The sequence below is a fragment of the Dendrobium catenatum genome, unplaced genomic scaffold (genome assembly GCF_001605985.2).
Source record: "Dendrobium catenatum unplaced genomic scaffold, ASM160598v2 fragScaff_scaffold_1553, whole genome shotgun sequence".
Lineage (NCBI taxonomy): Eukaryota > Viridiplantae > Streptophyta > Magnoliopsida > Asparagales > Orchidaceae > Dendrobium > Dendrobium catenatum.
This window is the reverse complement of record NW_021320015.1, coordinates 209552-229077: the sequence shown is the minus strand read 5'-3', so window position 1 is coordinate 229077 and position 19526 is coordinate 209552. Positions and strand designations below refer to the sequence as shown.

Below are 19526 nucleotides of genomic sequence, written 5' to 3'. Positions count from 1 at the left end.
TGACTATTGAATTTACAGGAGAAAAACATAGCCACTAAAAATAGGATAGTATCTTTTCCTATAAGCAAAGGAAAAAACATATCTCAGACAAAATGTGCAGGAAAAGTAAGAAATTCACAAGAAAATGAAAAAACATAGAAATCAGTATCTCATCCTACTAGAAATTAAAGTTTCAAAGACTCAATACCTAATCCTCTCATTCTCGTCTGCAGCAACAACTATAGGAGAAAATGGCAACAATAGAGTGGCTTTTGTGCCAGTCTCAAACCTGGTATCCCAGCTAGCAATTTGATTGTTAAGTTTAGTTACAGCTGCATTAACACAAAAACCCAAAAAGAAACTTGGTCAAATGAAAAGTATAAAAAAAATAAATTAAACATTAAATCCAACTAGCAAAAAAAACATACACGAATGCTGGCATTTAGCTATGCCATCCAGTGCAATTTTCTCCCTTTGCTCTCGTCTAGCCATGACATCAGCATTGTCATCAGAAGCAGTAAGAAGAGGCCGTGAAAAATGTCCACAACTCCAGTTATAAATAGAAGATTGAGGAAGTAAACTACGTTCAGAAGTCCCAGAAGATCCTGTAGAACCTAACAGTGGATCAGCTAGCCCTGTGTCTTGAGAACCCAGTTGGTGTGGCCTAAATTCTAAAGAGTATACTCGCCTCAATCCAGTAAGGTAATTTTGCCTAGGAGGGCTAACAGGGGGAGTTCTAAATGTCATCGGTAAATGACCTGCATGGATAACATATGATAATCGTCAGGATGAGTTCTCACAAGTTCTGAACATTCAGGGTGAACATTAAAAAGTATCAAAATGAATTACCAGTATGCATGTCAAACCAGGAAGATGAGCGAGCCAAACCAAAGGTAGGAGATGTAGATTGACCTGATAAATCTCCTTGGTGAACAGCTCCGCCATTATATTTTGCTCCTTTTGAAACCACATGCTCAATGCCAATAATGGCAAGCGCTCTTCTTCCAAGAGAAGCAACTCGTGGGGATGGATCTTTTGCTAAAGCAGACATAGCCACAACACATTGGGAGTAAACTGCACTATCTAGAGGTCTTGATCTGAAATGATTAACAATTCCATTAGTCGTACTTTCTTTCAGTAAAATGCCAGAATCTGAATGCTGAGATGAATCATCTGACACAGGAGAACCATGCATAATCCCGGTGGAAGCTATGGGACTGCTTGTTGAGATCCTTCCATCTCGAGGACTAGACATGCTGTCACTTCCAACTCTCAGCACAGGGACATTTTGTGAAGAAAGTGAACCTCCCTGCTGCATATATGGGTTTGTGTTTGTACAGCCACCACCAGAACTGTTAATATTTGCAAGCGATGGCAAAGAACTCAGCACGGAGCTGTGTGGCTTCCAATATGCAGCAGCAATTGACTTCAGGTGCTTGTTGTGGCCAAAACCAAAGCGAGCAAGAGCTAACAGTGTAAAACAACAGCACCATTGAACATTCATAACAAAGAAAAACAATGCAAGATGTCACCAAAATAGAGAAAATTATACAAAAATATAGTCAAAGACAAAAAAAAAACAAATCTGAGCAACTAAAACATCATCACGCCTACATAAACCATTTCAAAACAAACACAGCTGAATTTGTATCATGATGTGAAATTACCAAATAAATGAGTAAATAATTATTATTTTCAATTACTTTCATCAAAATTTAGCACAAAGTATGCAAATAATCATGATAAAAATTTAGCACAGAGAATAGAAATAATCATCAGTCTCCTTCCTCCCTCAAATAACTGTGTTCCACTCATAATTCTGATCAATGATCACAAGTCTTGAATAACACTACAAACTATCTATATGACAGCTAAATCAAATTAGTCATCAATGTCTGTTCTAGAAAGCCGGTCTAAATCATTTAGTAGGTTTGCCTCCACTGTGGCCTAAGGGTTACAATCTCAAATCACCTCTCCACAAAGCAATGTGCATGACGTAATAAGAACGCTCTGATATCAAAACTGACAGAAAATGATTACTTTAATACCAAATGGATGGAATATGATTTCCCTAATACTGAATTGATGTTGGTCCTTTAATACCAAACTCAAAGAAATGAAATGCATATTCCTTCTTCTCAAATTTGTGTTTTCTAATTGCTTCATCTCTTCGTTAATACCCTTAAAGCCTTCTTTAATTTACCCTTAAAGATGAGGAGTGGATTAGAAAGAGAATTTCAGAGAGAAAATCCAAAAAGAAAGCAAAAAAGAGAATTCAATCACCTATGTATTTTACCAGGAGAGAGAAATTGTGATTCCTTGGACACACATCAAGAGAGAGGAGAGGGAAGAATATGATAGAAAACACTTGAAGATCTTAAGTATTTTCTATCAATTTTCAAAAAACAGCGAGCTTTCTCCACAAAATCCACACAAAATCACAAAAAAAAAATAGTAGATAATTTATAATTACTTGATGAAAGCGAAACGGAAAATAGAAAGATACACTTGGTCCTCTATTCGAGAGGAGGATCAATCTCTCCCAAATCTCTAGACGTAGCTAGAGCTCAAAGGAAACCTAAAATCTAAGAGATCTCAAATTTCAGCCAAATTCAAGATGCCCAAACCCTAGCAAAACCAACTATTTAATGCATAAAAATCAAAAGGAAATCCCTAAACAGTCCCTACATTCAAATTTCCCTCTCAAAACCCTCAAAAAAACTTCATAAAAAATTCTGCTTGGGCGATCGGGCCGCCCGATCTCCGCAGGAGGCGAAGATCCCGCGTCAGTTTGCGAAATGTCGGTCCCGTGCGGACCGGTCTAACAATACTACCCTCCCAAAGATCCACCTTGTCCGCAAGGTGGAAAGACAACACCCTCCATTCCTTCTTCATCACAAATAGTAAGAACCTGAAGAGTTCGGTCCTTACACCTGTGTCGCGGCGTAAACCTTTCGTCACATTTGAAACAAAACCCCTTCACCCTCTTCTTCTGTAATTCTGTCTCTGTGGGCTTCTTGAAGTTATCCCCAGGTATTCCTCCCGCAATCTTTTCCTTTGAAGTCCCTCGAAAAGTATCCAGTGTTGGCTCCTTGAATTTCAATATAGTGACGGTCATCCTGTACGAGCCTCCTGAGCTGCCTCCTCCCGTCTCTCCCTCCAGGTGCTTCTGATCTTCTACCAATTGAGCTAACTTCATAGCCTCTCCCAAGTCACGAGGCCTCATTACTCTAACTGCTGCTCCGATCTCTGGTGTCAACCCCTTAATGAAGTTTCCCTCTAGCACTGTCTCAGAAAGGCGGTCCAATCGGCTAGCAAGGTACTCGAATCTCTCCTGGTACTCCGTCACTGAACCCTCCTACGCCAAGGCAAAGAACTGCTCATAGAAGTCTCCTCCCCTGCCAGTTCGGAAACATTCTACCAAAAAATCCTTGAACTCTCTCCAACTTCGTATGGGTCATCGCATGTCCCTCCACTGATACCAAGACAAAACCTTTCCTTCTAAACATAGGCCAGCTGCCTTCAACCTCTCCTCCTTTGTCTACCCATTGACGGCGAAATATCTTTCTACCTTGTAGATCCACCCGTGTGCATCCTCCCTCTCAAAGATTGGCATCTTCAGTTTCCTCACCCTCGGGTCGCATTCGTTTCCCCTAAATCCTCCATAACCTCTGATTCCTCGAAGTGGCGGTGCTCTCCAATTGTCACAATCTTCCCTCTGGCGATCATACCCAAACCATTCATCAAAATCCCCTCTTCTTCTTTCAAAATCAGCACCCCGGCGATCGAAATCATCTCCTCGCCTTACAAATTCAGCAACCCTTCTTGCGTAGCCAATGCTCATCTCCTCCCTAGAAAGTGGTTTCTAGAGGAGGCATTTCGTCTTTCTCCCTCCAGGATCTCCACTTCTGTCTTTACCCTTCCCCTAGACGTGTTAGGGTTCCCATCTCTTCCATGGTCGTCGGTAATTTCCTTTGCTTCTGATGTCACAGGTTTGGTTTTGGCTTCAATCAATTTCTTTGACAAGTCTTCCACCACTGCGAACTTTTCCTCCATCTTTCATTGACAGATGCAATCTAACTTTGAAAACAAGTCATCTTTTCCTCAAAATCTGCTTTGAGTTGCCCAAGTTCTCCCTCCAAAATTTTCACTTTCCTTCAGGCCATTGATTCCCTTCGATCGACGTGCTCTGATACCAATTTGAGAGGAAACACTTGAAGATCTCAAGTATTTTCTATCAATCTTCAAAAAACAGCGAGCTTTCTCCACAAAATCACAAAAAAAAAACAATAGATAATTTGTATTACTTGATGAAAGCGAAACGGAAAATAGCAAGATACACTTGATCCTCTATTCGAGAGGAGGATCAATCTGTCCCAAATCTCTATAGTAGCTAGAGCCCAAAGGAAACCTAAAATCTAAGAGATCCCAAATCCAATGTCCTAACCCTAGCAAAAACAACTATTTAATGCATACAAATCAAAAGGAAATCCCTAAACAGTCCCTATATTCAAATTTTCCTCTCAAAACCCTCAAAAAAACTTCCTAAAAAGCTCTGCTTGGGCGGTCGGGCCGCCCGATCTCCACAGAAGACGGAGATCCCGCGTCAGTTTGCGAAATGCTAGTCCTGTGCGGACTGGCTGGACCGGTCTAATAGAATGTTGTGTGGGAAAAAGATTACTGACTTATGCAAATAAGTAAGAGCGAGAAATAAAGAAAAGGGAGAAGAAAGGAACCGGAATCAATGAGGAAATATGGGATTTACTCTCAAATTACAAAAATGGTAGGAAACAGATCATGATGGATTGAAAATTTAACGTATGAAAAAGAAGAAATATTTAAGAGTGAAAGAAAGATAAGGAAGAAAACAAGGCAGCTAGATCAACAGCTAAATCAATTAGAAATTCAAAAGAAAATCTCAAAAAAAAAAAAAAGTAACAGGAAATAAAACACTAATAAGAATGAATTACAGAAATAACTTATAAAACCACTACAAAAGAGTAGGCACAACAGTTCTGCTTGCTGACGAAATCAAAATGATAACCAAAGTTTGGTCGTGAAGGTGATGGGAACCTAAAGTTCCATACACTAAGACAGCTTACGCATGGCATCAAGTCCCATTATTTATTAAGTATTCAACGCCTGTGGGGACAGGGAAGTCATGTTGAAAGTGGTTAACTAAGTTTCACATATCAAAAGAAGTATTCACATACCAACAGCAACCTCAGACCGAACCAAAGGGCTTCCATCTCCAAGAGCTTGCATAAGACTCTTGACAATACTCAGCTCAGCTTTAGCCTTGTCATCCACATCACAATCCTCATCACCTCCATTTCCATCTCTGAATGAATTAGATCCAACTTCTATAAGGGTGCCAAGAGCAAAAATGGCAGCAGCTCTAACCTGAAACATAACGATTACTACCTAATTCACATAAATTGCCCTGGTACAACAGGTCAAGTTTGCACGAGCAGGTAATGGGGAGAAACGGGGCAAACCTCCGGTTGTGGCTCTGATAACAATGGAGAGAAAATAACCGGTGCATCTGATTGTAAACCAATGAGTTGTGCTTCATGAAAATCCTCCCAAAATTTTCCCAGACAAAGGCATAACCATTGAAGGAGGAGAGGCTCGGTCTGTGCTTCATTGGGGATTGCCAGCTGCAGATGCTTCAAGCATACATTTATGAGATTTGCTTGGATGCATGCTTCTTGTCCCCGCTTGTGTCCATCAACAATAACTGCTAAAACAAAGGCAGCCATTGCTCGCTGCTCCGGGAAAGCATCCATGCTATCAAGAAATTTAATAAAATAGGTATGGCCTCCATCTTTCACAAGATCAACCTGACAAGACTAGTTTTCAAAAAAAAAATAAATAAATAAACTTAACAGTTTCACAATCTCAAAAATGACTTGCTACAGCATCAAATAAACGCCAACATTACACATTCTTCCTCCCATCAGCAAATATTTTAGTTCATATATAGAATGCCATGGAAGAACAACCAAATACAAGGATAAATTAGTATGCAAAACAGTCAGAGTGTATATCAACAATACCTTGTCAAGAGCAAGAATTTTTGTCCAAATAAACACAAGAATTTGTCGCAGTTCCGTTGCTGTTGTTTGAAGCAGCTTGAGCACGTAAGGAAATATTCCAACAGATAAGGCCTAAAGGGGGGATTATAACATTATTGAGATCAGTGAATGTACACAAATAAACAGTTCCCTCATTTCCAAAATATAGCCATGATACCAGCAAACTAATACAGTACCTGATCCACAGCCCAATGCCCCATGTCAAGAAATCTGCCTAGAAGCACCAATGCTCTAAACCGATGAGACTGGCTGAGTAAAACCTAAAAAATTTGAAATGATGGAAAGATATTTAAAAGTCTAAGAAAAATAGGCAAAACAGGAAGAAATAGAAATTCTGGTGCTGCTAGTCATTGTTTGATAGGTGAAACGTGGGTTACAGATGTTTCAAAGTCTGGGGACTGTACAACTGCACAAGCAAAGCCTAGGAAAATATGGTCAAGTCAGCATTAATGGTAATATATCACTGCAGTTTGAATTGCACCATTCAAATTTAAGGGATTGAAGCACTAGGTCTCAAGCTATGTATCTCTTCTTCACTTTCAAGAATTTTCATCAAATAAACACGGTACCAACAATCCGCACTTCAACTTCTGTAAACTCATCCTGTCATCCATATTATAATATAGTAGACTACTCCTTAGGATGGTTCGTCCCTCAATATGCCACCACAGTAGAGCTTTCCAGGAAAACTTTAGCCATAAACACACTGAAGAATATTATATTTAAGAACAATAATGGATTAGAAGTCACCAACAATTGAATGCTAGTGTAAAGTCCATGCATAAGTTCTTAAGGGTGGTAATAAACAATACAACTCCAATGACCTAAAAGATTAGAGCAGTTTTTAATGCTTCTTAAGGCTGTATAGTAATTAAATAGGCAGTTAGCAACTTCTAAGACATCATTTTTTATTAAGTATTTAAACTCAGCCAGGAGGACCATAATAATAATATAAAAATATTGGCCACCAAGCCTGACCGTAAAGATTCTACTAAAAAAGGTAAATATTACTAAGAAGGGAACTGGAATTCAGAACACCAACTAGATGCGACATTTTCATAAGAAAAGTAACTGCAGTAGCTACGGCATAGGGCATGTTAGTAAATGAAATCAATTTCATCAGAATAGACATTTATACACGAGTCAGATAGCACGTAGGACCATGTAAAACTTGAGCTAGCAAAATAGCATACACTGGTTATTGCTGGGATCAGCTTATTCTGCAAACTCATCACCAAGTTTTACCGGCATTGAACAAGTTGGAAGCACTAACAGCTTGAAATCTGGACTAAAAAGCGTTAGTCTACTGCGCATCATCATCATCACTAGCCTTACCCCAACTCCTGAAAAATTGATTATGAATTCTCACTCAACATTACTTCTAGGTCAGAACACACTTCTAGCAATGATACCAACCGTCCATCAAATTTTCCTTCCTAGTCCCACCAAATTAATTTTATTGATGAATTTTCTACCGATGATGTGCTCCATCAACTCATCTTCAATAAGTGCTAGTTTGATAATCTTTAATATAATCATAGCTTAATTCATCCATCCAGATTTGATCGCACCTCATTTATACCACATCTGCTTTCGAATAAGTGATAATGACGCTCTAATAAATAAAGTTGAGTAAATTTAATTATATTTTCTATGGTCCTTTACGAGCATTCATCTATATTGATGCAATCAAAAATTTGGGGAGGGGCCCAAATTTTTTATCACAAAAACAAGACTCTTTCTAGGATGATAGAAAGACATAAAATACTCAAAAACTTGACAAAATATAACTAACAAAACAAAACACAACTTTAATATTATAAAAGGACTTACAAACAAAGACTCTTACAAACGACTAAAACAAGACAACCTAAACTTGCTTTCCAAAAGAAGAGGGATATAGGTGAGGTGGTCACTTGCGAAGAGAAGAAAGAGATTAGAAGCCGAGAAGAAGGGTGGAAAGAGCTCGCAAGATTTCCTAGAGGAGAAGAGAAGAAGAAGTGGAAAAAGCTCGCAAGCTTTTCCAACAAAACCCGCATGTTTACATTTTCCAAAAATCATTCACATAACATTACTTAAACATACACAAAACATCTTTATATATAGGCATGAGAGAGGAATACAAATAGCCACAACATTAATTTAAAAGCTTATTTAAATAGGGAATATGAAAAGCCAACAGTCAATTCCAGGAAACAAAGCATCAAGCCACGGAAAAGCCCCATACACTCACGGGAAACAGCCCAACCAGGAACCGAAGAGGCAGCCGCAAGAACCAAGGAGCCAAGGCACGGAAATCCAAGAGCCAACCGTGGGAACCAAGGAGCCAAGGCGCGGGAACCAAGGAACCAACCACGGGAACCAAAGGGACAACAAATGGGGGAATGAACCTCAATTTATGAGCTAAAAAGGCTCTCTACTAGACATTAATGAGCTGATATCTAGTAGAGGAAAGCATTTATGAGCTTGAAACATAAGAAGAGGCTCATTAGTGAGCTGATTCAAGTAGAACTTACAAAATTTTCAACTCAACTTGTTTTGATCCATTCCTTGCCTACATCATATATATGTACCTTGTATATTTATTCAACCATATAAAAATTAAAATATGTTTTAAGTGTAGATGATACACTAAACTAAAGCAACATCTACCAAATAAAGGAATTAATAGCGTACATAAATAATCAATAAAATGAACAAGTGTGTGAACTCAAAATAACTCCATCCAACTTTTTTGAATATTTGAGTGATTTCAGATTGCTTTAACAAAAGGAATGGATATTAGACAAGTCATTATCCACTTTTTTCATAGATTTTGTGAAGACTTCATAATTTGGTTCAAGATTTTTCATAGAAGTAAGATGATACAGTTAATTAATCACCCCACTTGAACATGAGAGAGCATTTCAATTAAAGCTAGTCTAGGGCTATATGATGTTTTGTTTAACATTTTTTTCGAGGAAAGAATATTGATATTGCATTACACCGAATAGTCGAAGAATGATGAAAATTTTGATCAATATTCCATAATTCTATTGTCCTGGGGTATCCTAGAACCTGAGTTAGTCACGCAATGAAGGTAATTGACCCAACCTAACTATGGGTTGTATCATCTAAAAGACCACCTACGCTTAGGGTGAAAGCTTTTTGAAGGGGCTAATTTTTCATGGCTAATAAAGGGTTTCATGCACTACTAAGTGCATCATATGTCTCACAACTCCGAGACTTAGCTATTAGAAAATTTTAAGATTGGGTCATAGTCATACTATAATAGAATCACTACAATCAGGCTAATAGCCTAATTAAGAGGTGGCATGACACAACCTTACTAGCATAAGCTTTTGGGGGTGTTCATATGGATAAACATGATATGGCGTTAACTTTCTATAAACTTTGGATAAACTAAAATGTTAATCTAAGCAAAGGTGGATGAATGATTGCTCTAACTACGGCTAGATTTTTATGCTTTTATATATTTTTATTTATTTTATATATTTGTAGGAGTTAGATGTAAGCCAAATTCCCTCTGGTTATGATTTACTATGATTATGTTCATCATAAAAAAAGGCCTGAAATGCATTTCTTTTGGATTTTAAGAGAGCACTTTTTGTAATGAGAATCCATCAATTATAGTATTCTAATAATTGAATTCAAAATAGGGGAAGACGTCACGTAAGAAACCTTAAATCGCCATAAGGGTAAAGTTGCTTTGAATGCACACATAAAATTTCCATGTTTAGAAATCATTCATCTCTTACTGGTGTGGGGCAATCATGTTTGCACACCAATCAAGACATAAATGCTTGTTCTTATCTTTCCATGGGATCATTATAGCATGGGTCTTATCAACACTGCTATTTGTTCCCATAAGACTACGTTCAAAAGTTGGGTAGTACAATCAGCTTATATGTTTATTTTATCCTTCATATAATGATTATCAAACTAGATATCAACTCCACTTATTTACTCATGTGGCTAGCACTTTTGATTCAATTTCTCCGCATGAAGCATAACTTATATTTCATTAGAGGTTAAGTTTACATCTCAAAAATTTAAGCACAGCATGCCTTGAATGTTGAAGATCGAGTCTAGCCAAATCTCCGTGTGTATAGCATTAGAATTCAATTTCCTCATATTAATTGCAAGATGAATTGCATCAGGGGTTTGGCATACATCCCTAAGATTTGAAGGTCTAAAGTTTAGCACTTACGACCTTGTCATAGAATAAGGACAACCCATAAAGCTTTATAGTTAAATGAATTTTTGTGTCAAAAGGCTTTCTGGTCCTAGTGCAAAAGCATTGAAAAAGTCTTTAATAATACTTATGATTGAATTTTTGGTCACCAATTGATGATAGAAAGTCCAATTTGATTTAAGAAAAAAAACTTTATTTTAATTTGGGCAATTATTAGAGAGCCATGGACTTAGCTTCCTTTCTCATTTACATGCCGAGGATCAAGACAAAAGATTGGGACTTACAACGCTACCATACAAGCAAGGTGGCCCGAAAAGCTTTCTTTTATTAAAGGATTTTTTGCCATGAAAGGTTTTATGCAAATGCAATATCAAATATTTTGGTGAGATTCAATGTTGAATTACTCATCCCAAGTCTTAGGTGAAAAAGATCGATTTAATTGAAAAAGGGAACTTTTCTAGCATTTTATTGTTATTCAATTGGCGGATTATCAAAAGACATCTTAACTATGTTTCACATACATAGAGGATCAAACCATAGCAAATTTTAATCAGTATTTACTTACTTTCACATTTGTCAGGGTGTATTGAAACCGCATCTGGAATGAGGAGGATTGGACCAAAAATGAGATTTTATATTCTCTCAGATATTCATACCCTTCTGTATAATTTCCGTGAAATTCTTTTAAGGACATCAATATTTTTTGACAAAGAAAAAAGAAGTAGCCCACCTCAAAATGAGCTTGAGGAGATGCAAGAAAGTTCAAATGCCTATGGAATTTTCCCTACTTTTTTTATATTTCTTGTGATTTTTTTTTCTTCTTTTTATTAATTTGTTATTTTTATTCAAAAATACCACAAAATATCATGAACTTTCCTTTACCTCCGGATTTGCTCAAAGGTATGCTCATGTTCCCCAATGATATCTTCAAATCAGAGAGGAGGCTTACATATTTTTTGAAGCAACATAATTTGAATTTGACTTTGTCATGCAATGGATATTGATCATTATAAAATTATCCTGGTTCAAATTTCTCACATTTTTGTTGGTTGCTTCATACGTGCATTACAATATGTAGTTTTCATGAGTACTAAAAAAATTTTTACTCGCGACCACATCTAAGTCACAGAGAGGAGAAAACCATGTGTATAAATAAGGTTGGCTCGCATATGATTTTAGCATCATTCTGAAGCATGTACGGTGGGGCATTCTGACTCGTAGTGATTGGTGAACCTCCAAAATACATGCAAGTTTATTTTGCCCATTATTTCACTTTTATGCAACTCGTAGTATAATTCCAAGTGTATTTTGCGTTTTGAGTTCACCAATTTCAATTAGGTTGCTTTTTTTTTTCTAAATAGTTTGGTTTAACTTTTGTGGGTTAATTTTAGTAGCAAATCTCCAAGGTCCCAATAAAGGAAATGCCAAAAGACCTGGCATGCTTTCCCATCATGACAAGTAAGGCATGCATTGATGATTTATAGGATGTTGAAGCCAAAATCAAATCTACCCCACCACGTCAAGAAAGACATTTATAGACTTTTTTGAGGCCCTACATAGAAAAATAAAATAATAACATCCTCGTCGTATCAAGCAAACACATCCGAGGAGCATGCAAGGTCTAAAGTTAGCTCCATATACGTCATGCTACAATGCTGACCCATTTGCAATGCAGAGAAGTGCATTTAGAGATAGAAAAATGGGGAGAGTATAAACAAAGATAGGGAGGGAAATGGTGTAACAAAGAAGAATTGATCAACTTATTCGAGCCAAGCACAAGTGTGAAGAAAAAAATGAGAGAGATGTAGAGATAGAAATAAAGGTTTATAAATGATTGGTTTAAATTATTTATCATAATAATAGGGGTGAACCCCTATGTGACTTCCCATTATTTTACAAAGTGCCAATTGATTCTTATTTTGGATTAACAATCCCTCGCTAGGTGGCATTTGTCGACCTCAATCATTTAGTTTAATTGTTTATTTATTTATTAAATATTTTTATACTTTTCTTTTGTTTGGTTTGATTTAAATTGAAAATTTTAACTTTATGCCTCTTAATACACTTAGCTGGCTAAATATCTCTTATATATATATTTATTTTGTGAAGTATGCATGAATTTTGGATAAAATTATCCAAAATAAGGCATGTTGGACTTCTAATTCTTTTGAAAATGGTCTGAGTTCGAGAGTTTGAAATGATTTGAACTGGTTTAAACCTAGTTTGAACCAAAATTTGAACCTTGTTCCATATCGCCATGCAAACACATTGTGGTTCATCCTCTCACCAGAGATGGAGTCATTCACAGGCAAGGATCTTCTTCGCACGCTGCCAGTCCCCTCAATGTCTAGCCCCAACAAGGTCCTGTCATAAACAATTCTCCTTCACACGTCACCAGCCCTATAGATGATTGTCCCAAGCGAGCACCCATCACAAACTCCTCTCCTTCAAATGTCAACGATCACGTCAATACTTTCCCCTAACAAACTCCTACCATGAACTCCTCTTCACCTTAACATATTGTTGCTCTCACCAACCCTTACACCCAGCAAGCTCCTACAACAAACTCCAATTATCCTTCACTTGTCATCAATCAAACGCCTAAATGACCTCTTCTCCTTTATGCTTTGACAATCCCATCAATGCTTACCCCCAAAGAGTTCCCATCACGAACTCTTCTCCTTTATATGATGAATCCCGTTAACTCTTTCCCCCACCAATATATCATCAAAAACTCTTGTTCTCCTTCATATATTGTCGATCTCATCAATGCCTTCCCTCAGCAAGCTTCATCACATGTGAGAATGACAAACTTAAAAGCTTGCTAATAAATATTCAAACCTTGGTTTAAACCAATTCAAGTTAGTCTAAATTTGAGCCAATCTGAATCAATTTTGAATTATTTGAGAGTCCAATGAGCAGCCTACAAATATAATAGTTATCCCTCATTCAAGGAAATTTCATTCAAAATGAACTTTTGAGTACATTTCTCTAAATAACATACAACAAGGATATTTAACCAAATATATATACTGTGATACATATAAATTCAAATTATTTTTTATCTCTATATATTTTTATATTATTATTAATAATAATTTCACAATTGATAAACATTATTTTAATTTATTATTACCTTTTTCAAAATTATATTATCTTACATTTATTTATTATTATTCTTCAGAATACTTATTATTTTTTAATCATTTTTAGAATTATCTAACATTATTATATATATTATTATTTATTTATATACTTCCCCTTATCTATTTTTAAAATGTGTAAGCGTGTACCCAAAAATTTCTTTTCCTCATTTCAATCTTTTTTTGTGTCATCATTCTAGCAGCACAAAGAGGCATTTTAGCGTGTTATTATAGATGGGGCAATTAAAAAAATTAATAAGATTCATTATCACCAAAAATGAGCACATATTAACAAATGATAGAAGCAATGACATGAATAAACCATAAATATCAAAACAAACAAACTCTAAGTAATTAAACAGCTTACAAAGTTGATCTAATTTTGTAGGGGTTTAGATTAGGGCAAATGAATGCATTAAATGATGATGTGCTCCTAAAAAGAACAATCCCCAACTTATGCTTCATGCAACCCAATGTAATTTTGGAAACCCATGCATTTTCATACACTTACAACACAAATTCCGTATTGACTTCTTTGATGATAAGTACCTAAGCACCCCAAATGATATTTATATGGTTTCTGCTTTCTCCGGGAAACCAAACATAGCCCTTGTTAAATCTTGGGTAAGAAATCTTAAGGCATTCACAAAAATAAGCAATGCTAAAAATTTGAAATACTCAAAAACGCCAAAAAGCCCACACAGTACACCAAAGAAATTCTAAAAATTTGAAATACTCAAAAACGCCAAAAAGGTAAGATTAAAATTTCTCTAAAATTTTATACCTCACTGAGAATATTCAACATATATATATGTCCTTAACAAACCATCACGGCCATTCACCCAAATCATCATCTGTTGCATGCAACTTTTCCTCTAATGTAAAAGCAAATAAACTATAGTATTTTTCATACAATGAAATTAAATTCTTAAAACATTATATATATATAGCCCTAAGTATTCATTATAATCCCTCATATGCCACAACTCAATTACGGACCTACAGAGCCACGTGGGAGAGCTGCCATAGGAAAAGACAGAGTTTTTGATTTAGGTAAAAATTTCAGTCTTCCACATTTCTTCCTAAGAATCGAGTTGTATATGCTTAAAAGCTTATATGAGATGAAATTATTTTTAAGTAAAAATGTTATTTTAGGATTATTTGAGTTAGATATATTAAATAAAAAAATTGATTTAAACTAAGGAATTGAATGTCTTTATTTATTCATATACAAAAGATCAAGATCTAGATGTCAGAATTAAATAAATAAGTTAAAAGGATCCAATATTTGTAGTGAGACACTCGAATTTCAACATAGGGAGCAAAAATATTCTTAAGGCTATTGTTTGTTCCTTCCTATAATGATATTAGATTATTATGTGAATGGTAGTACAAATCTTTTCATATTGAGCATGTTAATATTATTTAATATTATTAAAAAATCTAATGTATTGCTCATGTTCACCTACTAAAAATAATCACATGTTATTGTTATATTGTGCAAGCCATATGAATTATCATACATATCTAAGGATTCATATGTTATTTTACATATTACATATTTACGCCTTTCTTACAAGGTAATATAAATCTATAATAGTATGCTCAAAAATGTTTATAATATAGATGCTAAAATAGAAAGACTATGAAAGATCAAATCATCTAAGATAGATTGGTAGATTATGATGAAATGTGTAGAGAGAGGAAAAAGTTCTTTAGAGAAGAAGCTCAATAAGAGTCAAATATTCATTGCGACAACACATCTGTTATTTTCCTTGCCAATAATCCGGTATTTCACGCCAAAACCAAACACATAGAAGTCGATCATCACTTCATCCGTGATCACATTGACACCACCGAGATTCGTATACTTCCCATAAGATATAGACCAAGTGGTTGACATTCTCACCAAACCGCTCTCAACCAAGCGTTTTCAGCTTCTAAGACACAAGCTGACAGTTCAGCCTCCCCATCAACTGGCAGGGGCGTATGAACGGTTATCACCACTATGAGCCTATACAAAGACAGATAAGCACTAAACTCACAACCAACAGCAGTCCTAGTGGAATATTTGTAACTGTTAGATCCTAACAAACCATTACATCTGAGCTATACATGTGTAAAGCCAGCATTAGATGGTACTGCCTACATATATGTAATATCCTGCTACAGAAATGATCATCAACTTTACTCAATATCACATTCTGTCCTTTCTTCTTTTCTCAGCTAAACTTTGGCAGAGACCTCTGTTTCTTCACCCACCACAGAGTTTCATTATGAAATTAAATAATGGCAATTCAAAACATTTTAATTTCCTTATAAACACGCAAGAATATGAATCTATGTTAAGGGAAGGAAGAAAGAAAGCAAAGTCGATCTCAAATTCTCAATGCTTGCATCACCATTCAAGAACATCAATAAACAAAACAAAAACAACAACAATATGTCCATTCAATTTCAAACATAATTAACAGTCGATTGAACATGAAAATTGCATCTAGAGTCACAAGTGATTCACCTGCAAAACTATTGGCAACTGCTCTGGTGGTTTTTTATGCTCAGATCCATGATCAAGCCACACTTCAAAAGCTGTCAACTGTTCTGTAAAAAATGGACTTGGCTGACAAAAAAAGGAGATCAATTAATTGCAAAAGGACGGGGAGTGTTTTGTGACTCAGACGCTAACTACCTCCTTGAGCATTCCAGTATTATATAATGTTCACAAAATGTTTAAGTAAACCTTTAATCATAAATGTTAATAATAACAGAAACCTGAAATTCAGCAGATGGGTCAGCAAGCAGCTGTGGCAATTTAGAAAGGCAAATCTCAGCTGCCATATCCCATGCATCCCTGGAAATTGACATCTGTGCTTATAAAAAAGACACGATGGAATCCATAGAATTGGAAAAATAACAGCAATTTCTTGAAATTTTACCACATGTGATGCTGATGAGTTGATGGTAATAAAGGATATGATATCGGAGTACAATTTGCCGTTCTCATAATTCTTTCAGCAAGTAAGAAGTTTCGGAACAAACTAGCAACCAGTAAATCTTGTCTAAATAACCTTTGAAAAAGGTCTGTGAATTGTCAATCCCAAGAACATTAACAGAAATATTCAAGAGAAGAAAAAAAAAAGCAAGCAGCAAAACAAGTAATTGACCACAAAATAGATACCATGAGGCAGAACATTCCATGCAATGGTGTCCGTGACAGCTGTAAAAATCCAGTTTAACTCCCCTAGAAGTGTTTTCCGATCATTTTGACGACCAGGAATTTTGTCAATTAAAGAATGGTCAATAGAATCATGAAGCAATGACCGGGAGCAAAACCTGTGCAAGAAACATCGTCAATTATTAATTACAAAGAAAATAAGAATTCATAAAACAAGCCTTCCAAAGAAGCGCCAGTTATCATCCAGGCGGGTATTAAGGTTAAGCCCTAAAATTAAAGTCAAGTAGTCGACTGACAAGTAAATGATATTTTCTACAAACAAGTTGCAGTTCTTGCCAACACATTTTATCTAAGGCAATAAAAGATTATCAAATTGGCAATACCCGCAAATTTAAACGTCCAGATTTTAAAATTATATCAAGCACAAAAATAGCAACTGCCAAGAGAATCATAAGGAAATGTGGGTTCCTAGAGGAAAATACATCAGAGTTTCTTCAAAAATAACGATATAAGAATAAGTAGACAATGTTCCTATCTTAAGTTGTCGATGTAATAAAACAGAAGAAATTTTTTTTTCCATTAGAAGTTATGGGAAAAATAATTATGAAAATAGAGTTTGTAAAAACAGTATTCTAAGATGAAACGTCAAAAACATTAAATTGTCATATGGTGCAACGAAAAAAAATCTAAGATATTAAGAGCTACCAATACATAATCAAAGCAATATTTGCCATCAGAAATTAAAGTTCCAATCATATACAGTGGTACAAAAACAAATTGAAGGAATAGCAAGTTACAACCAACGATTCTTTAGATGCTATCTCCTGATATGGAAACATTGGATACATTTGCAGCTTCTGCATCTTGATATGCAGAAACAAATGGTCTTAGGTTGCAACATCGAAATTCACTATATAAGAAACTTTTAAAAGTATCTACAAATCCAAGTATTATCAAGCTGCAACTAAAAAGTTGCATTAGCGACTACAAGGGACCAAAATGCATGAGAACATGGCCTTTGGCAAAATCAATATTTGAAAAATGAAGACAGTTCAATAATGACTTTCTCCCCTGCATGTTACACTGTTTAATGGTTCAAACCTTGTCAACTCGGCCTAATATGAATGTATTAAAGCATACACAATCATTCATTCTGTTCCTGTCGCTTCTTTCTTGTAAATTAACAACACGCACAGACCTTAACTTGTTAAGAAATAGGTATTTTTCCAATCAAAAAGGATTTGATGATTTCATGATTGAGGAACGGCATCAAAATTGTATCAGATCTTACAGTCCCCGATCCCATAATTTGACAAGCTCAACAGGCATCCATTCCCTCTCCATAATTGCTGCTCATACAGGTAGTTTCTGTGCTTTTATCTCTCCTATAGTCCTATATAAGATTCTAAATAACTTCACTCCATTGTGGGACTCCTTTCAGGGGGAATATTCCTTTGATTTTTGTGCCGCTCTGTTTTTAGAGACCTCAAGAAAGAAGCCCGACGTCATTATTTGGAATACTGACAAAGGCTCGACATGATAAGAAAGTAAACATTTGTTCTGTCCTGGTAGTAGGGCCTGAGTTAGGGGACCCAATCCCCATCAGCAAGTACCTTTAGCAATAAGGACAGCAATACTTATGGGATTGGTACGTATTCAAAAATTGACACGACACGAAAAACCCGACTCAAATTTGACCAGAATTTTTCGGGTTAGGGTCAACCCAATTTAAGAATGAGTCGGTTCGGGTCCGAATTTTTGACCCATTTCGAATTCCGGATCGATTTCAGACTTGGACCCAATTTTGACCCGCTTTGACATGCATATAAGCGGATTAAGCCGCTAACCGCTCAGTTTAGCTTCTGCCTTCCGACCCCGCTCGATTCAGGCGTATAATTGAGCACTAACACAGTTTCCGCCATCTGGTGGTAGACCCCGCTCTGCCGCTCGCATGCTGCAGTCAACGACAGCTCGCCGACGTTCACCTCCCTCGACGACATTCCTTCCTGTCGGGTCGGAACTCGCGACAGCTCGCTGCTCGCTGTTCTTTTGTTGGATCGGAATTCGGAAGTAACAAAGACGATAGGAGGGAGCTCGCTCGTTGCGATTTGAAGGTAACCATTTTCACCCATTAGCGTGTGAGGTAATGTTTTGAACGAGTCGATAAAATACTTCTTCGCCTCCTTCGACGATGTTCCTTCCTGTCGGGTCGAAAGTCACAATAGCTTGTCTTTTCTTTTCTTTTCTTTTCTTTTTTCTTCTTTTTTTTTTCGGAAGTAACAACAATGACGGGAGGGAGGGAGCTCGTTGCAAAGGTAACCAATTTCTCCCATTTGTGCGCTTCTTCGACCAAATCACTGTGGTTTCGTGTCTGGTCGAGTCAACCCGAAAACACAACGGTTTGGGTCCGATTTGAAATTTATGACCCGTCTGCAAAAATGGGTCATGTCAAAACAATATTATATATATATATATATATATATATTAGCCAAACAATTTGTGCATTCTCGTTTATTGATCATGTCCTCATTGCTTCTAACCACTTTGAGTGCCAACATTGCCACTAAGCTTTCTAGATTTTGACCCCTCCTAAGATGATTTGAATCATTCCAAACTAAGAGTACAAGATCACTACTACTACAACAACAACAAGCCTTTATCCCACTATGTGGGGTCGGCTAAATGAACCATTTTTTTTCCATTGTGTCATGTTAAGAGTCAAATTCTCATCTAAATCTAATAAAGAAAGGTCATTTCTATTTTTTTCTAAGTCTTTTTAGGTCTACCTCTACTTTTCTTGACATAAGTCAAATCTAATACATCTACTTTCCTAACCGGATCATCGGAAAGCCGCCGTTTTATGTGACCAAACCATCTAAGGCGACTCTCTCTAATCTTATCTTCCACTAGAGCTACTCCAACATTTTCACGTAGAT

At 36.3% G+C, this 19526-nt stretch overlaps 1 protein-coding gene across 2 annotated transcripts in view; it reads right to left on the bottom strand.

Annotated features, from left to right (window-relative positions):
• LOC110101101 (regulatory-associated protein of TOR 1) overlaps nucleotides 1-19526 on the bottom strand; it is a 44255-nt gene that overhangs the window by 12729 nt on the left and 12000 nt on the right. For both annotated transcript variants that reach the window (XM_028700520.1, XM_028700521.1), the window contains exons 7-17: nucleotides 16594-16748; nucleotides 16352-16496; nucleotides 16188-16266; nucleotides 15934-16035; nucleotides 6254-6337; nucleotides 6039-6149; nucleotides 5478-5831; nucleotides 5193-5382; nucleotides 829-1446; nucleotides 408-737; nucleotides 188-311 (exon numbers count right to left, since the gene is read on the bottom strand). In XM_028700520.1, the coding sequence (XP_028556353.1) occupies nucleotides 188-311; nucleotides 408-737; nucleotides 829-1446; nucleotides 5193-5382; nucleotides 5478-5831; nucleotides 6039-6149; nucleotides 6254-6337; nucleotides 15934-16035; nucleotides 16188-16266; nucleotides 16352-16496; nucleotides 16594-16748 (2292 nt within the window). The remainder of the gene's footprint in view (nucleotides 1-187; nucleotides 312-407; nucleotides 738-828; nucleotides 1447-5192; nucleotides 5383-5477; nucleotides 5832-6038; nucleotides 6150-6253; nucleotides 6338-15933; nucleotides 16036-16187; nucleotides 16267-16351; nucleotides 16497-16593; nucleotides 16749-19526) is intronic.